Source organism: Bison bison, unplaced genomic scaffold (genome assembly GCF_000754665.1).
Source record: "Bison bison bison isolate TAMUID 2011002044 unplaced genomic scaffold, Bison_UMD1.0 scf7180017864371, whole genome shotgun sequence".
NCBI lineage: Eukaryota > Metazoa > Chordata > Mammalia > Artiodactyla > Bovidae > Bison > Bison bison.
The window spans coordinates 14,950,474-14,972,639 of NW_011494943.1; the positions used below are offsets into that span (position 1 = coordinate 14,950,474).

Below are 22,166 nucleotides of genomic sequence, written 5' to 3' on the forward strand. Positions count from 1 at the left end.
TCCCATCTTCCTCCTCCATCAGCACCACTTGGGCTCCTGGCAGCCTCCCTAGCCCCAGGGTCCTCTCCTCACCCCCCGCCACACCCTTCTCTTCCTCTTGCATCATCCTTCCCCCCCTCCTCAAAGTGGTCCTAAGAATGTTCTAGCTGAGCTCACGTTCGAGATTTCAACACTGAGGTGGGAACTGCTCACCTGGCTCAGGCCCAAGCGTCCAACTTCTGGCCACTGGAAGCTGTGCGATGCTTCTGTTGGCACCACCGATCTGGGCTCTTGTGAATAGACAGAGGCCGAGCTTGGAGGAGGGGGTGAGACACCAGCTCGGGGTCACTGGATTTACTCACCTGTGTGTGTGTGCGTGTGCGTCTGTGAACCACTGTGTCCCATAGAACCTGCATATGCATCTGTCTATGTGTATATCTGTGTGTGTGTGTGTGTGTCAGCGTGCCCTGGAGTGCTTAACCAGTGGGTATGCGTGTGTCTTCTCTGTCGGCCAGTCCGTGGAAGTGTCCTTGTGCTGTGAGTGTGTATGTGAGTGTGAACACACGTGGTAAGGTTTGCACACTGAGCCCCCCACCCCACCCCCACTGCACTTAGTTCCTCTTCTTTTTCTTCTTGTTTCTCGTGAACAGTTTGATTAAAACTCAGGAAGCAGCAAAACCTCCAAACAACATGTGTGTGTGTGTTTGCTTGTGTGCACGCCCACAGGCCGGAGCCTTCCTTTCTGTCTGCCCCACTCTGCCCGGACATTTCTTTCTTTCATGGCCGTGAGGGCACCCTTCTGCCTTCTCTGCTTCTCTTCCTCACACCCACTGCCCAGCCCCGCTCCCTGGCCCCGCCTGGGTCCTCTCTGGAAGGAGGCCCCTGCTTCTTCCATCTCTTCCTGCAGCAGTTCCGGCTCTTTCTTCAGAAGTTCCTCCAGGGGTCAGCCTCTTCTCTGACCAGCACCCTGCCCGTGTCCTTTCCTTCCTCCTCTTGGGGCCGGATGAGTGTGGCCCCAGAGCCTCAGCCTCTGTTGGACTGAACTCTCTCCACTGGGCCGGGTACAGAGCCAGCGTGGCTGAATAGGGTCCAGGCCTCCTCCCCCTGCAGACCCACAGCCATTGCACCTCGTCCGGGTGGGAACAGGCCCAAGCCAGGCCAGCAGAAGGCTCCTTTGTACAGTTCTTATAATAAACCTCCCGGTGCCTCGGACGAGTACGCTTTTTCCTTCTGTGCCTCTGTGTGCGGACGTGGACGGGAGCTGAGGGCGACAAGAAGGGCTAGGGGGATTGGAAACAAGTGGAGAAGCCTTGGGGAGCTGCCAGGTATTGGGGAGGGCAGGATAAGGAGGGCCCCAGCTCCCTCCTCTGGCTTAGTCTGGCTGGAACCCAGCCTCCTCAAGAGGCCAGATGAGGTCAGGAGTCGTTCCCTCACCCCTGCCCGCCCCACTAACAGGCAGCACCCACACTACCCCTCCCTGCCCACAACAGTACCCAGGAAATAGGCGTTGGGACCTGTGTGCCCAGACCCTCCTCTCTGGAAGCCCCCATCACTTTTCTGCCTCACCCATGGCCTGTGGGTCCACGGTGTGGCCCTTCCCTTTCCTGAGGCCCAATCCCCTCTAGGATGCTGCCTCTGACCCCAGAGGACCCAGCATCCCATGGACCTATGACAAAGAGAAATATGTAGTGAGCTCAGGCCACAATCCCAGTGAGTGAAATATAAGTTTAGATTTAATTTTGCTTTCCGACAGCCAGGGCTGTATTCCTCTAAACTAGTAAATATTTAGTCCCTTTCAAGATTTCTGTATCCCCACTCCCCTTTTCCTGAGTCCTGAGGTTACATGGCTCCCCTGGCGGCTGGGGAGGGGCACCCACAGGCCACCCCAACCTCCCTCAGCCGTGTCCTCCAGCCCCTTCCCACCCTGCGGATGTCTTTGCCTGTGGGGGTGGGGTGCCAGCAGGGTTTCTGAGCCCACATGGGGGTGCTGAACCCCTTCTCAGAGGTGGGGAAAGCTCCTTCTCACTTTTTACTTTAAGTTTCTCCAAACCTCGGTTGGGGCTCTCTCTGTCCTCAAGGACAGGAGAGCTTGAGAGTGCCCTGATCTATGTTGCCCCTGAGCCTTGAATGGTGAAAGAAAAAGGTAAGATCCTGGGTGATAAACATAACCGAGGTTCCTATTCAGAACCATGTGCTTCCCCCAGATATCAATGCTACTCACCGCCTCCTGAGGGTGGACTGTGCTTCCACCTATGTCACCATGCACTTCAGATACAAGAGGCCCTTCAAGGCTCACGACTGCCCTGCAAAGGACAGGTGGCTCAGTGGTAAAGAATCCACCTGCTAATGTAGGAGACGCAGGTTCGATCCCTGGGTCAGGAAGATCCCCTTGAGGAGGAAATGGCAACCCCTCTCCGATATTCTTGCCTGGGAAATCCCATGGACAGAGAAGCATGGCAGATTACAGTCCAGGGGCCCTCAAAGAGTCCAACACAACTAAGCCCCTGAGCACACACAAAGAAGGTTTTATTACAGTTATTTGTATTTTGCCTAAAGGAGGAAACTTGGTCCCTGAGAGGTTAAGAATGGGTGTTGCTTAACTGGGGTGCTGTTGGCAGGTAAGGCAGGAAAAATCTGCCCCTCCCACTGCTGTGTCTTCGCTGCCCCTGGCCCAGGAACGCCAGTGGCATCCACTAGTCATTTGACCATGGCCACAGCCCTGGAGGGGGCTTCCCTTATAGCTCAGTCAGTAAAGAGCCTGCCTGAAATGCAGGAGACCCGGGTTCAATTCCCGGGTCAGGAAGATCTCCTGGAGAAGGAAATGGCAACCCACTCCAGTATTCTTGCCTGGAGAATCCCATGGCCAGAGGAACGTGGCGGGCTATAGTACATGGGGTCGCAAAGAATCAGACACGACTTAGCAACTAAACCACCATGGCCCTGGAAGGGCTTCCCTGATAGCTCAGACGGTAAAGAATCCAGCTGCAATACAGGAGAGCTGGGTTCGCCTCAATCCCTCGGCCCTGGAGCACTTCCAGAGCTGTCAGTGTAGGGCAGGACCACCGTTTGTTGAGAATCGCCAGGTAACTGGGGGAGGCTTCCTGGCTGGTGTACTGCAGAGTTAGGGGTCAAACCAGCATTCTCTTTTTTGTTTTCAGATACATGTTCTGTGACTTGGCTTGGTTTCTCTTATCTATTTATTTTGGGCTGTGCTGGGTCTTCGTTGCTGTGCAAGAGCTTTGTCTAGTTGTGGCAAGCAGGGGGTACTCCTCGTCACAGGTCATAGGCTTCTCATTGCAGCAGCTCCTCTTGTTGCAGAGCCCGGGCTCTAGGCGTGCGCGCTCAGTAACTACTCAAGCCGGCATCCTTCTGAGCCCGCCCGCCCTGGTCACAAGGAGCCGAGCAGAGTTAGTGAGGAAGGAAGGGCTAGGGGAGGGGCAGAGGTCATTCTTTCCAAGCTGAGGCTCTGCCCTCCCCCCACTTCCCGGGGATCCTGGGGGTCCCTGCCCTCTTGCTTTCCCTAACCCTGAGCTCCTTGTCTATTCTCCCTATACCCTCATCTCTTGTTCTGATGCTGCCTTCCTGGAAAGGTGGGGTGGGAGCTGCCAGATGTCGGGGTGTACGGCCCAGGGCAGCTGGGGGCAGAGGCGGAGGTGGGCTTACGAGGCCTCCTGTTCCAGGAAAGAAAAAGCGTCACAAGCCTCGGAAGGAGCTCGGTGCTGTTGTCACTGCAGACAGAACAGCACGGCCCCACCTGTGACAAATAACCCTGCAGACGGTGGGGCCCCCACCCCTTCCTGAAAATAGATCCCTGCCTGGCATGAATGGGAATGAGGTCCAAAGGACACATCTGCATTGCTGCCCACAGGAGATGCAGACATGTGTGTATGTTTGGAGGGTACCCACTGCGTCCCCAACCTCCATGGCCCCCCAGAGGCACCCTGGGCTGCAGACCAGCTCCCAAACAGCCTCACACCCTACAACTCGGCAGTACACCCAGTTGGCAGCTACATGCACACACACACACACACACACACACACACACACACACACACGGGTGCACCCCAACCTTTCTCCACCTTTCTCCCAAATTTGGGGGCCACCAGCCCCAAAGCTAACCAAGTCCTCCATCACCAGGAGGTGTTTGGCTAAAGGAAGAGACCCCTGGATTTCCCTCCATTCCTCTGGGGGAGTCTCCAACCACCCCCACCAGCACCAGGGGCCTGTGGTCCCCATGCTGACCTCAGCTGATGTTTATATTCCTGGGCTGTTTGTTCTGTGAACGGAACATCTGACACCTTTTCAGAGAAATGTTTTTCTCTTTGTTCGGAACATCTGGAACCAGCAAGAACATCTGGGACTGCCGGGAACAGCTGTTTCTCGGATGGAACCTGAACTCCCCTGTCCCCACTTCCCATAGCTCCAGCCCCAACCTGTGCTCCTCGGGTTGGGGGTGGGGTGCCACTGTACCAGGTGAGGCCTATGCCCAGGACTTAGGGGGCCAGCACCCAGACCTCTGCCTTCTTCACCAGCAACCCTGGCCTGGGTGGTGGGTCCATGTCTCCCAGATGCCAGCAGCACAGGCTGCTTGAAAACTAGCGGGTGGTGAAGAGAGTGACAGGATGTGGGCAGAGGACACAGGATTCAGCATCTTCTTTCCCTTCCTGGGGGGTGAAGGAAGAGACAGAGCAAGGGGCCAAGAGAGAATAAAGAAGGTGCCATAATACGTAAAACTCAAGAACTCAGCTGTGGGGCTGAGGGATGCGCCTGCCATGGGCAGCTGTGCAAGTTATGCACTGCACAAGGGCACCTCCCCCCCAAGACCCCAAGGGATGAGGGCTGTGTCTGATCCAGGGCCAGGGCACATAGTTCAGCTTAGACAAGCTCCTAGACTCTGTGGTTCCATCCACTGCTCTGCTGACAGATGAGAAAAAGCCAGAGAGACTTTCTGTTTCAGAACTTGCAGGCTCCCCCAGACCAGCCTCTTGTCTTCCACTCCAGACCCCTGGAGCTGTGGGTAACACTTCTGTGCCCTGAGAGTCCGGCTGATTGCTAAGTGGTGGGTTTTCAGTAAGCCATCAACACCTAAGTCCGCCATCTTTGGCAGCTCCCAGCAAACTCTCCCACCAAGTGAGCGAGGAGGGGCCTCTAGCCAGAGCTGGGACCAAATCTTCTCCCAAGTGGCTGCCGCTCTTGGCCTGTTCTTGCTCAAGAGCCTCTGTGGCTCCCTTCCTACACAAGGTCAAGCCTCCATCAACTGCCAACATGGCCACCTGCACTCTAGCCAAGAGGCTGGGCTCTGGGTCCATAGCTGTCCCCCCAGCACTCCTACCCCGTCCTTCCTGGATGTGTAAGTTGAAGGGTATAAGGTGGTCTGGGGTGGAAGGGCTGTGCCCACATCCATCCACAGGACCCGTGTGGATTCAGTTAAGTGCCTGGGACTCCAGACTGCGAGGCCGACGGGCCCCAGGACGTGATCTTGGGGGTTGGGATGGGGCCTCAGGGGTCCCTGCCTCCCAGGGGCATCTGTCACGGACCCCAGGGGCATCCGTCACAGACCCCAGCTGCAGTGCCCAAGCCGGGGTGACCCTTGGGTCTTAGCGGCACAGCTGACAAGAGAGCCTGCCCTCCCCCAGGGTCCCCAGAGAGCTGGTGCCTCCCCTGGGTCCCAATTTGCATGGCAGGAAGGGGCCTGGTGGGGAAGAGGCGGGGAGGAGGCAGACTGCAGCCCAGGCAGTTACACGTTTTCCCCCAGGAGCCTCCGTTGTCACGGGCTTGGGGCTGGAGACAGGGTGAGCATGGCAGGGTCGGCGTTGATTCCCGGGCTCAACAACTGGCTGGTGCTGGGGCTGCTGCTCCTTTCAGGTACTGCTCGAGGGGCCCAGAGGCCCCCTGGTTTCGCTCTTTCCACTGCTGCTGTCTCCTGCTCTTGCCTCCTCCGCCTTCCGTCTCTCACTTTTGCTGCCTCCTGTCTCCCTCTGACAGCCCTGGGGACCGGGTCTGTGGGAATCAGCCAGGCTGAGGGGCTGGTGGGCTCTGGAGTCTGCAGCCCCCAGCCCTTCTCCAGCCCGGAGGGTGTCGGGCTGAGCTGGGGGAGAGGTGCTGGTGGCTCTGACCTCGGAGAAGAGCTAGGCCGGGGAGGAAGAAAGGAGAGAGGGTCGTTCACCCCCAGGCGCTGCAGGGCTCTGGGTGGGGGAAGCGGTGGAGAGGCCGCCCCGCACCAGACCTGGGACAGGCCTGCTCCCCACTTGGTGCTCTGGTCTGGAAGGCGGTAGAGCCTTCCAGGCGGGACTTCTTCCCTCTCATCCAAGAGCCCACTCAAAGGCTGAGGGCAGAAGCAGGGCTGGGAATCAGATCCTCTGGTGACCCCACCCCGCTCTAGACTCTCCAGGGCAGGGATCTTGGAGCTGATGTCCTGCGGGGAGGAAGTGGGTCTGGGAATGCAGGGGCGGGGCAGCCAACTCGGAAGGACCAGCCCCGCCCACTTCCTCCCACCCAGCAGGAGAGAAGGTGCTGGCGGACAAAACAGATGACCTGCTCCGGGATCCCAAAGGTCAGCAACTTCCCCTGAACCTTCTGGGAGCATGTATGTCTGTGTCCAACGTGGGGGTCCCTGTCCGCAAGCTGCCCTATGGTCGTCCCGGCGCCCTGGCCCCCTTGGGTTCTCCCCACCCATCCCCAGGCCTCCTGAGGGTCTGTCTCCCTCTGTAAGACCTGGCTCTAAAGTTCCTCCAACCCCTACTTCTCCAGCGTCACCCACGTCAAACATGAGTCCCAAAGATCAGGGAGGAGGGGATCCCACTGGGTATGTAGGCCTGGGCTGTCTGGCTGGGGAGTTGGGCTTAGCCCCAGCAGGAGCCTGCAACCTTGGGGGCCCCCAACAGGCTGCAGGGGCTTAGGGGTTCCTAGGGCACCCCTGACTGGGGACCAAGCAGGAGGGAGGCCTCCTGGGGCAGATGAGTGGTGGGGAGTGTGGCAAGCTGAGAAAGGCATAGGAATAAAAAGAGGAACAGGACCACGCAGAAGGGGTGACAAAGGAGACATGGGCAGGAGATTGATGCGGGAGCCTTGATTGCCAGGCTGAGGATTTGCGGGGTCACCCTGAGGACTGGGGGCTGGTGTGGACAGGGAGAGGGGAGAACACCAGGCCAGGTTAGAGGCTGTCCTGGGGGCCCTCTGGCCTCAGAAGGTGAGGCCTGCATCAGGGGCATGGAAAGGCGTTGGAAGTTTCCAGGCCCTTCTAAAGGAAAATCAAATGGGGAGAGTGGGCCATTAGGAAGGGGCGGGGTCCGGCGGTGTGGCCCGCAGCTCCTCACATGGCTCAGTTCCCCTACACCTCTGCCTCATGACTGTCCCACACTCTGAGAAGCAAGGGCAAGCCAGGAGACCAAGCCAGGGGTCAGCGCTGCCCGGGACAGGGGCCATGGTTGCGGGAGTGGCGGACCATGGTCGGCCGGCGGTCCAGAATGCAAGGAGCAGGATTTTGACCCCAGCCCTGACACCCACAGGAAACACTTGTTCCCGGATCTGGCAGCACCCACGTTTCGTGGCCAAGAAACGGGGCTCCACAGTGGAGATCAGGTGCCACGTGGAGGATGATGGTCTCGTGAGCTGGTTCTGGAAGCCGAAGCCGGACTCAGAGCCCAAGACACTTCACGCGGAGCAGGGCCGCATCCTCCAGTCCCATAACAAATCTGAGGCCGTTCTCACCATCCAAAGCGTCCAGTTTCAGGACAATGGCATCTACTTCTGCAAGCAGGAGTGTGCCAAGGGGACCCAGAGGACAGAGCACGGCTGTGGCACTGAGCTCCGGGTCATGGGTGTGTGTGGGGCCCACCCCTCCACCCTGCTACCCCCCACCAGCCAGGGAGAGCATGGGGTGCTCCTGGAGCCCCACCAACACCCACCCCACCCCACCCCACCCCAGCCCTCCACCAGTAGGAGGGAGGGTCACACCGTGTTGGGTGGCTGTGACCCCGGGCACCTGGGAGAGCCGCGGAGAAGCAGGTCCTGAGGGGTCCGGGCCCAAAGCAGGGACAGGTCCCACCAAGCCTCACCACGTCCACCCACCTCCTCCCAGGGTTCAGCACCTTGGCCCAGCTGAAGCGGCGGAACACACTGAAAGATGGCATCATCATGATCCAGACCTTGCTTATCATTCTGTTCATCATTGTGCCCATCTTCCTGCTGCTGGACAAGGTGACCGTGGGGGCCGGCCAGACGCCGGCAGGGTCTCTGTCTCCCCAGCCCCAGAGCCCACCCACTGACTCACCCATTCAAACACTCCCTTATTCATCAGCTGTTCTCACAGAGTGCCCCTCAACCCTGACCCTTGACCCTTCACCCAAGACCAATCTCCCTGGCCCTCCCCAGCCTGGCCCAGCAGTGGATGGGGTGGGGGAAGCTAACACTCTGCTCTCCATCCCTCCCCCGCCAGGATGACAGCAAGGCCGGGATGGAGGAAGATCACACCTATGAGGTAAGGGGCAAGGTGGACCCCCCCATACTCCTGGAAGCTCCGAGGGCCGAGGGGGGCAGTCAGAGGCACCATCGGCGTGAGGCCAGGGGAGTGTTCAAGGCCTGAGCTCCGTTTCATCTCTCCAGGGCCTGGATATTGACCAGACGGCCACTTATGAAGACATAGTGACTCTGCGGACAGGGGAGGTGAAGTGGTCGGTGGGTGAGCACCCAGGCCAGGAGTGAGGGGCTGGCCCTCCCCATGCTCCTGGGCACAGCCCGCTGGGCCCTCAGTGACTGCTTCAGAGACGTCCCCCACTTTTCCCTGGCCCCCCGTCAGCCTCCAAAGCAGGCCTGCCAGACCCACCTGCCCCTCCAGCCCTTGGTCCCCATCTCTCACGGAAGGGACTGGCATAGAAGGGCTGCAGGGCAGTGATTAGGAGCAAGGGGGTCCTCAGGGGTTAGACTGGACCCCGCCTTCTGGGGGTCCTTTGTGGGGGATCCATGGCCCTGTAAAGGCCAGGGAAGGCAGAGACTTGTCTGGAACCTGCAAGTGGACTCAGAGCAGCCTGGCTTCTCTGGAGAGCCGGGGCAGGGTCACAGCCTACCCCAAGTGGCCGCAGATGGGCCACAAGAGCTTCGTCCCTCTCCGGTTCTCTCCTGCTCTCTCCCGCCCTGCCCCACCCCAGGGGGCTGCTGGCCTTGAGCCCTTTCCCCCGTGGAATAAACAGTGTGTCTTGAGAAAACACACACAGGCTTGTGACGTCTGTGGTTCTGGAGTTGATAAGGGTACCTGTTTGGACACAAACGTTTGGGCACCCATCGGCCTGGGGGCGGGGAGGTCTGCTCAGCTCATGTCCGGCTCTCTCTGGAGGCCCAGTTGGGACCTGTGGTCGTGTCTGCTTTCTTTCCCCGCTCTGACTCTGGCGGGACCCTGAACAGCAGAGAAGGTCTGACTGGACTGGTCCTTCTTCTTGGTGGGGATGCCCGCGTCCTGCCTCCTCTCCAGCTGACAAGCAGTGCTTGAGTCCTGCAGGACTCGAGCGTCTCAGCCCTAGAGGAGCCACCCTCCCCTACCCACCCCAGTCCTCTTGTCCTTCAAAGTCCTCCACCTACAGGAAGCCTTCCCAAAACACCCCAGCCCCTATCTGGTCCCTGTTTGGACGCTGTCCTCCACAGCTCTGGTGTAGCTACAACTTTGCATTGCCCGTCTTGGCCTTGTTCTCCAGTTAAACTAGAAGGTCCCTGAGGGCAGGGCTTCCCCTGCCTCTACTCTACACCTCCTGTCCTCCACCAAGCCTGGAAATTGTATATACATTTTTTCTTACGAACTTTGACTTTAACTTTTCACAGTCAAAAATTGTTCTTTGTCATTCAATAAATGTATAGGTATGGATATGATTTTGGTCAAACATTAAACTATGAGATGCTGGAGATATATTTTTTTTCTTTTATTTTTTTTCATTTGACCCAGAGCTATGCAAGAGAGATTCCCAAATCAAGAGGCCTTGTGGTGGGGAAGCCTGGGGATTCTTAGTCAGATAACCCCTTCAGACTTTCTGCATAAAATCAGAAGCAAAACAATCCCCAGCCCGCCTGCTGCGGGAGTGACTGGGAGCAGCTCAGGGCTAGGACCTGAAGTTCAGTGCACCTCTGTGTGCAGAGCCGGACTGAGCTCCACTTCCTGTTGACCTTGGGGGGACCATGCTCTGGATTTGCCACTTTCATTCTGGATTCAGGTGGGAGAAACCCCTGCCCTCAGGGAGCTGCCAGTCTAATTGGAGAATCAAGGTCAGCATAGGGAGGGATGAGTCAGAGCAGCTCCAGCTGGAATTGCAGGTGAGGCAGGCAGGTGGCCAAGGACCCCACACCTGGGGTAAAGGTCCATCTCTGCTTTGATCAGCGGTGACCACACTGAGCCAGGCCGGGGCTGGGCCTGGCCGGGCCTCCTCCCTCCCTGGTCTCTGGGCTGCCAGAGGAAACGCACTTGTTTTGGCATCTGCCTCCACTGAACTGGAGCTCTTCCTCTCCTGCTGCTTTGCATAGTGGGGCTAATTCTGTCCTCGACCTCCACCAGGGACCCTGGGCAGCCGGCTGGGGGTGGGATGGAGTCTTCACTTCTCCCCCCAGGCAGGGTCTCCCCCTGCTTGGGGCTGCCCTCAGTCTAGGGAGGCCTTGGCTTTTTTTGACAATTAAATATTTTTGAATAACTGTTTTCCTAATGCTTTGAGGCACTGTTGACAGAGAGTCATCTGAGCAGGGAGGCCTGCCTTGTCCACCAGACACCCCCAAAGGGCACTGATTTCGTGGTTTCGATGTAGAAGCCCTCGATGGCCTGTTCTTCTGTTTTAGAGGCTTTTACACTGTGGGTGTCTGCGTGTCTGTCGTGTGGGGCCCTGGCCCCCAGAACTGACAGGCAGTGGAAACAAAGCTGAGTGATGCTGGTGGAAGTGATAATTATCTCAGATCTCAGTTGCTTTTTCTACAAAATGGGAATCATAAGACTTCTCCAAAGGAAAAGAGTTGAACCAGATGCTGGTTTTTAGAAAATTATCCTACAGTTAAGTTTTCTTGTCATGAGTTTCAGCACATGTACAGATTTGAATAACCACCACCACATCCAAAATACAAAACATGAATCAGATTCTCTCACTGGGTCCCCCAGATTTTTATATATGGAGCATCTCTTCACTGCCAATAAGATTTTATGGAGCACCTCCGTATTCGTTTATATGATCTTTCCCCAGCATAACCCTGGAAGGGGACAGCTTCATCCCCACTTTACAAAAGAGGAAATCGAGGCCCAGGGAGATGATTACCATAATTGGCCACAAGTCACACACAGACCTTCAGACTCCAAGTGTGGCATTCTTTCCACTACATCACAGCTGCCTCCCCTGAAGGACTTTGTAGCTCGGAGGCTTTGAGCCAGAGGAGGAGGAGGAGGGCCATCAGGAGAGAACCCTGGGACAGCTTTGTCCTGGGGAACCATCTCCAAATGTGTCCCCTTGTTCATGAGTCCCGAAGGCCCCGCTCCTTCCTAAGAGGCCCAGATGTGGGGCTGCTCCTCAGCCTTCCTCCTCCCAGAATGCAGCCCGAGGCCCCCTTGGTGGGCACATGCCCCGCTGCCCACTGGGGGAATCCAGCCCAGTCCCTCGGGGGCCTGGTGGAAGCACAAGCTGGTTCCTCCTCCGTTTTAGCTTGACTTCCGGCCCCCCTGTCTGCAGGTGCTGCTAGGTCAGGGGCGCTCTGGCCAGAGGGTTTGGGTGTTTTTCCAGCAGAATCAGAGATGAGAGAAAAACAAAACTCGGAAAGCTGAGGCTGTCTGGGTGTCCGTGGACAACCCCCAGCAGGGGTGCAGCCTTGCTGGGTCTTCTGTGAAAGGCCTCAGAGGCCATTCAGCCCCAGGGGAGTGGGGGTGGGGGGCTCGGGACTCCTGCGCCGTTGTGCCCTGCTCTCCGCAGGCAGCCTCAGCAGCTGGATTCAGAGTCCACACAACTGTGAAGTTTCTGGATTTGGCTCTGCTCTCCACACTGCTGCACCCGGGCACGGCATCCTCGGGAACCGCTATTGACTCAGATACAAACAAAAACCAAAACCAACCCTGCCCGTCTGTCGGGGAGACCTCGCCGGCCCTCTCCCAGCCCGAGCCTTTACTTGGAAACTTAGGTGACTCCACAGAGAACACAAAACAGCAAGCCTGAAACCCTGAATTCAGAGTGTAGTTTGTTAAAACACATTTATACAGATCATAATGTACTTTTCAAACAATAATAATAAAAGACATTGTTCTGTTCAGCCCTAAGATCACTTTCTCACGTGGCAGGAGTGGGCGGCCAGACGCCTCGTGAGGTCCTGTTTGGGGCTCAGGCTCTGTGAGCTGTGGGTCTACTGAACATCTGTGCGCTTGCCCTCAGCATATGCATGCCACCCTGTCCCCTTTTTACATTTGAATTTGCTCGGGTGCGTATTGCTGTGTGTTGCAAGATCCCACGTTATCATTTTTTCCACACTTGTTATGCGAAGTTCATTCTACAGACACAGCATGACCTGCCTGGCCATTCCTGGCCGGGGGGATATTTGAGTTTCTTTCCTTGACACTGTCCTTCCATCCACTCAATGCACTCGGTGGATGCTTGTTGAGTTTCCTGGGCCTGGGAATATGGTTCCAGCTGCCAAGTCCCTCCCCTCTCCCCAGAGCTAGACTCTCGCTTCTTAGCTCTTTCTTTCGTGGTAGTTTTCACAATGTGAAATTTCTGGATACATGTTACTGTTAGGTATTTATTTGTTTGCTATTATCTCTCTTTCCCATAGACTGTAAACTCCAGCAGAGAAAAGGTGGTGTCCTTTGTTTATCTAGGTCTGCCCATCTGCCTGGTACATGGATGCCTGGCACATGGAAGGCCCGGAAACTGCTTATTTAATTGGTTAATGTACGAATAAGAGAATGAGTGAATGAATGAAGGGGTGAAGGGCATGAGCCCAGCCTCAAAGAGCTTACCTTCCCCTGTGCGGGTAAGATGTTCACAAACAACCACAGAATAAGGTAGAAGGAGACAGAGGTTATTTCCAGTTGACAGCACCAATCAGGAAAGCACCTCAGACTTCCCACAGCTGCTGGACACACCCCGGTACTTACTACTTCATTCTCAATGGGCTTGTCCCCCTGGGGAGTCATCCCCAAGGTGAAATTACCCAGTAGGTCCAGTGATGTCGGTTGTTTTGCTCTTCTAGATTGTTCAGAGATCCTCACCCACTGTAAACAACACCCCCCGTCAGCTCACAGGGGTGCCTGCCCTCATCCTCCCCACCCCCACTCCAGAGCCCTCCTGGGCCCTTCCTCCATGCTTGAATCCTCTGGCAAACCCAAGGGTCCGATGAGATGAAGGAAGTGAAAATGTGATGTACACTGAAACGTGCAACACAAATGTGAAGGATGATGTGACTTGGTTCATTAAATCGGGCTGCATCAGGTTGTTTTTCTCTGCTGCTTGTTTTGGTACCTGTACCTGCGGATCTCATTCTGGGCTGAAGCTCCTTGAACATCTTCTTTTTCTTTTTGGCCATGCCACACAGCGTGTGGGATCTTCCTTGGCCAGGGATCAAACCCATGTCCCCTGCAATGGAAACAGGGAGTTTTAACCACTGGGTCACAAAGAGTCGGACATGACTGAACGACTGAACTGAACCGAACCGAACCACTGGATTGCCAGGGAAGTCCTATTGAACATTTTCTGAATGGGGACTTGAGCCCACCCTGCCAGCTCTGTGCTAAGGATAGTTCTGTTCATGCCCAGCAGCCCTACCATCTTTCCTAGGTGAGGCTTCTAAAGAGCTTGGCACCATGAAAGACTGGGACCTTGGGCTGCTATCACTTAGGAGCTGAGAGACTCCAGGAAAACTACTTATCTCTGAGCCTGAGTATCCTTGTATGAAGGATATATCCTCATACAATCCTCCCCACATCACTCAGTACAGCGCCTGGTACATGGAAAGTGCTCAGAAATGTTGGCCTTACGCATGTCCCCTGGAGAAGCCTTTGAGAATCCCCACATAACATTCTTAAAGACGTTGACCCAATGATCTGTGATCCACTCAGCCGTCAGACTTGTGCTGGAGTCAAAGAAGAAGTGGTGCATATCCTGGGGGCAATCCCAGCCTCTGGATTCAAGGAAGGCAGAACAGAGCTAGAGATGGGAAGCATGGACCTCAAGTGACAAGAGGAAAGTGGAGAGAGCTGCCTGCAGTCCCTTTGCGACTCTCTCGAAGGCCAGGGCAAGTATGACTCTAAATAATGAGATGGCCCCAAGCCAAGTGGACTTGAACCTTGGAGGGGTTCTTGAAACCTGAAAGAGGCCACTTTCAGATCAAGAGTGGACTTTCCTGGCGGTTCAGACAGAAAGAATCTGCCTGCAGTGCAAGAGACCCAGATTTGATCCCTGGGTTGGGAAGATCCCCTGGAGGAGGAAATGGCAACCCACTCCAGTATTCTTGCCTGGAGAATTCCACAGACAGAGGAGCCTGGTGGGCTACAGTCCATGGGGATGCAAAGAGTCAGAGTAACACTCAGATCAAGAGTAAATCTGTGAGTATCCACGATGAGAACCCCAGAGACGATCAAATCTGAAAATATGAAGGGCTACCAAACACGCTGAAATTCATGGATTCCAAGATGATGGGGGAATTCATCTCTAACCCTATGGGCCTGGCCCTGGAGATGCTCATCACAGCCTCTGCCCACCAGCCACCATGCAGAGGCCATTGCCCGGCAGTCTCTGAAACCGGAGAAGCTGGGGGTCTGGCCCCAGGTCATGCCCCAAGAAAGGGTGAATGACTCCCTAGCATGGGCAGGAAAATCCCAAGTCTAATTCAAAGTTTATCTTCTACTAGTAATGACTTGCGGAGAAGGCACTGGCACCCCACTCCAGTACTCTTGCCTGGAAAATCCTATGGATGGAGGAGCCTGCTAGGCTGCAGTCCATAGGGTTGCAAAGAGTCAGACATGACTGAGTGACTTCACTTGGACTTTTCAGTTTCATGCATTGGAGAAGGAAATGGCAAGCCACTCCAGTATTCTTGCCTGGAGAATCCCAGGGATGGGGGAGCCTGGTGGGCTGCCGTCTATGGGGTCACACAGGGTCGGACACGACTGAAGCAACTTAGCAGCAGCAATGACTTGTGTGTGTGTCTTCATTACGAAAGATCCTGAAAAAGACTTTATAGAGAAGAGGATCACCAGTATCCACCCCTACACCTTCCAGTTCTGAGAAAGGTGTATCCCAGGGGCCCCCAGGATCCTGTGGGCCAACCAGAAGTGGGCTGGTAAGAGGAGATACTCACCTACTCTGACTGGTCCCACCTGTTCTTGGCAGTCCCCTGCCTGGAGTCACCACTCCTCACATGTGCCCACCTTGTGTGGCTCTCGAGCAATCCTCAACTCAGGCTCCTGTACCCTCACTCGTAGGGAAGGCCTGAGGCTTCTCCTGTGGTCCACGGCTCACATACTGGTCCCCCCTGTATTAGCTAGAAGCCCGTCATGGGCGCTTCCACCTCAGTGCTGCTCCCCCCGGGTGACACAGAAGGAAGAAGTGGCAGAAGAGGTAAGTGCTGTGTGGGGCTCGGAGACCCTCCCCCACTTTCCCCCCGGCTCCTCCCCTTTGGTGGCACCAGAAGTAGAGGAAAGGGGCGTCCTCTCCTTTCCTGTGGGCTCCCAGGTGGCACAGAGGTAAAGAAGCCACCTGCCAATGCAGGAGACGTGGGTTCGCTCCTTGTGTCGGGAAGATCCCCTGGAATGGGAAATGGCAACCCACTCCAGTATTCTTGCCTGGGAAATCCCATGGACAGAGGAGAGTGAGCAGGCTACAGTCCATAGCGTTAGAAAGAGTCAGACATGACTGAGTGACTGAGCACATACTTTTCCTGTGGCCCTACCTTCATCAGAGCCAGTTTCTTTCTTTCTTTAAGTAAATTTCTTTTATTTATTTGGCTGCACGGCGTCTTCATTGCGGCTTGCAGAATCCTTAGTTGCAGCATGTGGGATTGAGTTCCCCAACCAAGGACTGAACCCAGGACCCCTGCGTTGGGAGCATGGAGTCTTAGCCACTGGACCACCACGGAAGTCCCAGAGACTGTTTCTTTCATGACACTCCCCTCTGGTCCTCCTACAGTTGAGCCTGGGACAGTTCCCACAGGTCCCAGTGCCCTTGGTAGCAGATAAAGAATCAGGGGCATGGTTGGGTGATGGTTCACGAGTGACGGGGAAAAAAGAGAGCTCTGTCTTCTGGTCTTAAAAGGGGGAGGTGACAACATGCAAGCCCTCAAGTTCTGGACCACAAGGGTGTAACTTTTCAATGCTGGTTGGCAACACCATCACCAACCACCTCTAAAAAGGTTTGCTTCCTTCTTGCTTTCCCACAGGGTCAAGTGCTAAATGTATTTAGACTCAGGGGGTGGAAGGTTTAAATGGAGGGGAGTATGTTCTTTCCTGCTCTTATCCTTGGGGACAATTCAATGCTGGTGACTTCTGGATGCTGAAATAGCCCCAACTCTGGGCACCAAGAGGTGGGACGTTTGTAGTTCTAGCCTTCCTAACTCAGGCCTTGCCTTGCTGTGTGGTCTCTGCCACACATCCCGTGTCTCTGGGCTGGTCTCACCTGGAAAATGACAAGCTCTGAAGGGAGGACCAAATGAGGCAGAAACTCTTGTGACTAGAGGCAGGATCCTTGTGATCAGGAAGCTAAAAACACAGAGTGGCGCCCACTCAGTCTGCTTTGAAGAAAGGACCTGGAGTGCTGCAACATGAGAAGAGTAAGCATTTGGAGATTTGCTGTCTTGGTTGAAGCAGCTCTTGTAAGTATGCCTCTTTGAGCCTCAGTCTCCCCGTCTGTAAAATGGGGTGATAACCATACCTCCTTCACAAGATGGTCCTGAAGGTCTAATGTAGGGCTGCATGGGCATGCTTTTCACAGCCTGATAAGCTCTATACAGATACTAAACGGAGGAGGAGAAAGCCTGGGAGGAGACTACAATGACTAGAGAGAGCCATTTTTCCGGGATGCTATGCTCCAGTGCTGGGGGTGGGACTCAAGCCTTCAAGGGCTCTTCCAGCTGAGTCTCTGACGGTAACAGGGCTACGGGAGCAAGCACTTGTGGTCAGTCTCTGTTCCTGGGATTTCTGCAGCACATCCGAGGAGTAGGGGCAATGCCTCAAGTGTCTGTCCTTTGCCCCCACACACCTGCCAGAGAGGGGACGTTCAGGAAAAGGGACATGCGGGGCTGAAGCCCTCTAATGGTCACGGGTTAGCACTGCATCCACCTCAGTTTGGATCAGGTGGCAGGAGGAAGGTGATGGAGCGAAGGAGGAACTTGTGCCCAGAAACCTCAGCATCTATTGCTATCCTTGGCTCCCTTTCCCCAAACACACATTCTCTCTGGTGGATGGAGAGGAGCATTTCAGGGAGGAGGAAGTGGGTAGAGAGTGAGGAAGCATCCACATAGCTCTCAAGATACATCCATCCTGAGACAACACTTCCTTCAGGGGACCAGCTCGGGCCTCCCTGACCCTGGGGAACACCCCACAATGACGCCCTGCCAGAGTGGTGCCTGGGCTTGGGGTACTCCTTTCTGCCTGTTGCTGTTTAGTGGCTCAGTCGTGGGTCCGACTCTTTTGTGGCCTCATAGGCTGTAGCTCCTATGATGGAAAGGACATCTTTTTTTGGTGTTAGTTCTAGAAGGTCTTGTAGGTCTTCACAGAACTGTACAATTTCAGCTTCTTCAGCATTCCTGGTCGGGGCATAGACTGGATTACTGTGACACTGAATGGGTTGCCTTGGAAATGAACAGAGATCATTCTGTCATTTTTGAGATTGCATCCAAGTATTGCATTTCCGACTCTTTTATTGACTATGAGGGTACTGCATTTCTTCTAAGGGATTCTTGCCCACAGTAGTGGGCATAATTGTCATCTGAATTAAATTCACCCATTCCAGTCCATTTTTCACTGATATCTAAAATGTCGATGTTCACTCTTGTCATCTCCTGTTTGACCGTGTCCAGTTTACCTTGATTCATGAACCTAACATTCCAGGTTCCTATGCAATATTGTTCTTTACAGCATTGGACTTTACTTCCATCACCAATCACATCTACAACTGGATGCCATTTTCGCTTTGGCTCCGTCTCTTCCTGCTTTCTGGAGTTATTTCTCCACTCTTCTCCAGTAGCATATTGGGTACCTACCGACCTGGGGAGTTCAGTGTTCAGTGTCATATCTTTTTTAATTTTCATACTGTTCATGGGGTTCTCAAGGCAAGAATACAGAAGTGGTTTGCCGTTCCCTTCTCCAGTGGACCACATTTTGTCAGAACTCTTCACCATGACCCATCTGTCTTGGGTGGCCCTACACGGCATGGCTCATAGTTTCACTGAGTTAGACAAGGCTGCGGTTCATGAGTTAGACAACGCTGTTGCCTGGAGTAACAGGTAAATTTGGCCTTGGAATACAAAATGAAGCAGGGCAAAGGCTAACAAAGTTTTGCCAAGAGAATTCACTGGTCATAGCAAACACCCTCTTCCAACAACACAAGAGAAGACTCCACATATGGCCATCACCAGATGGTCAATACTGAAATCAGATTGATTATATTCTTTGCAGCCAAAGATGGAGAAGCTCTATACAGTCAGCAAAAACAAGACTGGGAGCTGACTGTGGCTCAAATCATGAACTCCTTATTGCCAATTTCAGACTTCAATTGAAGAAAGTAGGGAAAACCACTAGACCATTCAGGTATGACGTAAATCAAATCCCTTACAATTATACAGTGGAAGTGAGAAATAGATTCAGGATATTAGATCTGATAGACAGAGTGCCTGAAGAACTATGGACGGAGGTTCATGACATTGTACAGGAGGCAGGGATCAAGACCATACCCAAGAAAAAGAAATGTAAAAAGGCAAAATGGTTGCCTGAGGAGGCCTTAACTGAGAAAAGAAAAGAAGCTAAAGGCAAAGGAGAAAAGGAAAGGTACCTATTTGAATGCAGAGTTCCAAAGAATAGCAAGGAGAGATAAGAAAACTTTCCTCAGTGATCAATGCAAAGAAATAGAGGAAAACAATAGAATAGGAAAGACTAGAGATCTCTTCAACAGAATTAGAGATACGAAGGGAACATTTCACGCAAAGATGGGCACAATAAAGGACAGAAATGGTATGGACCTAACAGAAGCAGATGATAATAAGAAGAGGTGGCAAGAACACACAGAAGAACTATACAAAAAAAAACCTTCATGACCCAGATAACCATGATGGTGTGATCACTCACCTAGAGCCAGACATCCTGGAATGTGAAGTCAAGTGGGCCTTGGAAGGCATCACTACGAACAAAGCTAGTGGAGGGGATGGAATTCCAGTGGAGCTATTTCAAATCCTGAAAGATGATGCTTTAAAGTGCTGCACTCAATATACCAGCAAATTTGGAAAACTCAGCAGTGGCCACAGGACTAGAAAAGGTCAGTTCTCATTCCAATCCTAAAGAAAGACAATGTCAAAGAATGTTCAAACTACTGCACAATTGCACTCGTCTCACACGCTTGCAAAGTAATGCTCAAAATTCTCCAAGCCAGGCTTCAACAGTACGTGAACCATGAACTTGCAGATGTTCAAGGTGGATTTAGAAAAGGCAGAGGAACCAGAGATCAGATTGCCAACATCTGTTGGATAATAGAAAAAGCAAGAGAGTTCCAGAAAAACAGCTACTTCTTTTTATTGACTATACCAAAGCCTTTGACTGTCGAAAAGCCTTTGACAAATTGTCAAAAATTCTTAAAGAGATGGAAATACCAGACTACCTTACCTGACTACTGAGAAATCTGTATGCAGGTCAAGAAGCAACAGTTAGAACCAGACATGGAACAACCGACTGGTTCCAAATTAGGAAAGGAGTACGTCAAGGCTGTATATTGTCACCCTGCTTATTTAACTTGTATGCAGAGTACATCGTGTAAAATGACAGGCTGGATGAAGCACAAGCTGGAATCAAGATTTCTGGGAGGAATATCAATAACCTCAGATATGCAGATGACACCACCCTTACGGCAGAAAGTGAAGAAGAACTAAAAGTGAAAGTGAAAGAGGAGAGCTAAAAAGTTGGCTTAAAGCTCAACATTCAAAAAACGAAGATAATGGTATCTGGTCCCATCACTTCATGGCAAGTAGATGGGGAAGCAATGGAAACAGTGAGAGACTTTATTTGGGGGACTCCAAAATCACTGCTGATGGTGACTGAAGCCATGAAATTAAAAGATGCTTTCTTCTTGGAAGAAAAGCTACGACCAACCTAGACAGCATACTAAAAAGTAGAGACATTACTTTGCCAACAAAGGTCCATGTAGTCAAGGCTATGGTTTTTCCAGTAGTCATGTATGGATGTGAGAGTTAGTTGAACTATTAAGAAAGCTGAGTGCTGAAGTTCAAAAGAGACACCTTTGAACTGTGGTGTTGGAGAAGACTCTTGGACTGCAAGGAGATCCAACCAATCCATCTTAAAGGAAATCAGTCCTGAATATTCATTGGAAGGACTGATGTTGAAGCTGAAACTCCAGTACTTTGGCCACCTGATGTGAAGAACTAACTCATTGGAAAAGACCCTGATGCTGGGAAAGATTGAGGGTGGCAGAAGGGGACGACAAAGGGTAAGATGGTTGGATGGCATCACTGACTCAATGAACATGAATTTGAGCAAATTCTAGGAGTTGGTGATGGACAGGGAGGCCTGGCATGCTATATTCCTGGGGTCGCGAGGAATCGGACACGACTGAGCAACTGAACTGAACTGAACTGAGACTGTTGACCACCAGGCTCCCCTGTCCTTGGGATTTTCTAGACAAGAATACTGGGGTGGGTTGCCTTTCTCTTCTCCAGGGGATTTATCTGACCCAGGGATTGAACCTGAGTCTCCTGCATTTGCAGCTAGATTCTTTACGGCTGAGCCACCTGGGAAGCCCATTCGCTTCTGCTGCTGCTGCTGCTGCTAAGTTGCTTCAGTCGTGTCCGACTCTGTGCGACGCCATAGACAGCAGCCCACCAGGCTCCCCCGTCCCTGGGATTTTCCAGGCAAGAACATTGGAGTGGGTTGCCATTTCCTCCTCCAATGCATGAAAGTGAAAAGTGAAAGTGAAGTCACTCAGTTGTGTCCGACCCTCAGCGACCCCATGGACTGCAGCCTTCCAGAATGGGGTGCCATTGCCTTCTCCTCGCTTCTGCTACCTCCCCTTTAAAAAGAAAACCTATGGGGTGGGCTCTCAAGCTGAGACCCTGTGTGCACAGCCCTCTGGCTGGTGGCAGTGGAGACGGGATGATGACAAGCCTGGGGGACATGACCCCAGAGAAGGAACGGGAACAGGATGAGTGAGAGGAGGTTCTAAATTATCCATTAGCACAGGCTGCCAGTGGTCCTTGCATAAATGTATAGAGCACACAGGTGGGGGGAAAGGGAGAGAGAGAAGAAGCCAGGGTATAAAAATGGCCCAGCAGGGACCAATTCCAGGATCCCAGGACCCAGTTCACCAGACGACTCAGGGTCCTGTGGACAGCTCACCAGCTATGATGGCTGCAGGTAAGCTCGCTAAAATCCCCTCCATTCGCGTGTCCTAAAGGGGTAATGCGGGGGGCCCTGCCGATGGATGTGTTCAGAGCTTTGGGCTTTAGGGCTTCCGAATGTGAACATAGGTATCTACACCCAGACATTTGGCCAAGTTTGAAATGTTCTCAGTCCCTGGAGGGAAGGGTAGGTGGGGGCTGGCAGGAGATCAGGCGTCTAGCTCCCTGGGGCCCTCCGTCGCGGCCCTCCTGGTCTCTCCCTAGGCCCCCGGACCTCCCTGCTCCTGGCTTTCGCCCTGCTCTGCCTGCCCTGGACTCAGGTGGTGGGCGCCTTCCCAGCCATGTCCTTGTCCGGCCTGTTTGCCAACGCTGTGCTCCGGGCTCAGCACCTGCATCAGCTGGCTGCTGACACCTTCAAAGAGTTTGTAAGCTCCCGAGGGATGCGTCCTAGGGGTGGGGAGGCAGGAAGGGGTGAATCCACACCCCCTCCACACAGTGGGAGGAAACTGAGGAGTTCAGCCGTATTTTATCCAAGTAGGGATGTGGTTAGGGGAGCAGAAACGGGGGTGTGTGGGGTGGGGAGGGTTCCGAATAAGGCGGGGAGGGGAATCGCGCACCAGCTTAGACCTGGGTGG

At 53.8% G+C, this 22,166-nt stretch overlaps 2 protein-coding genes across 3 annotated transcripts in view; both read left to right on the top strand.

Annotated features, from left to right (window-relative positions):
* The first annotated feature begins 5,682 nt into the window (after positions 1-5,682).
* On the top strand, positions 5,683-9,177 carry CD79B (CD79b molecule, immunoglobulin-associated beta). Of its 2 annotated transcripts, none has more exons than XM_010856422.1 (6): positions 5,683-5,844; positions 6,479-6,532; positions 7,488-7,799; positions 8,060-8,178; positions 8,417-8,458; positions 8,584-9,177. In XM_010856422.1, the coding sequence occupies exons 1-6, from the start codon at positions 5,778-5,780 to the stop codon at positions 8,680-8,682; spliced, it is 693 nt and encodes a 230-aa protein (XP_010854724.1). In that variant the 5' UTR covers positions 5,683-5,777; the 3' UTR covers positions 8,683-9,177. The 2 variants fall into 2 exon arrangements, with proteins under 2 accessions (XP_010854724.1, XP_010854725.1); XM_010856423.1 differs by having other exon boundaries at positions 6,482-6,532.
* A 12,357-nt stretch (positions 9,178-21,534) lies between these two features.
* LOC105000612 (somatotropin) overlaps positions 21,535-22,166 on the top strand; it is a 1,711-nt gene continuing 1,079 nt past the window's right edge. The window contains exons 1-2 of the mRNA XM_010856558.1: positions 21,535-21,547; positions 21,796-21,956. Coding sequence (XP_010854860.1) covers positions 21,535-21,547; positions 21,796-21,956 — 174 coding nt within the window. The remainder of the gene's footprint in view (positions 21,548-21,795; positions 21,957-22,166) is intronic.

What these genes read in the sequence shown, in the direction of transcription:
- CD79B (XM_010856422.1), top strand. Translation starts at nt 5,778, where the DNA reads ATGGCAGGGTCGGCGTTGATTCCCGGGCTCAACAACTGGCTGGTGCTG. An exon ending in GGGGCTGCTGCTCCTTTCAG is followed by an intron (nt 5,845 to 6,478) that starts GTACTGCTCGAG and finishes CCTCCCACCCAG; the next exon opens with CAGGAGAGAAGGTGCTGGCG. An exon ending in TCTTCCTGCTGCTGGACAAG is followed by an intron (nt 8,179 to 8,416) that starts GTGACCGTGGGG and finishes CTCCCCCGCCAG; the next exon opens with GATGACAGCAAGGCCGGGAT.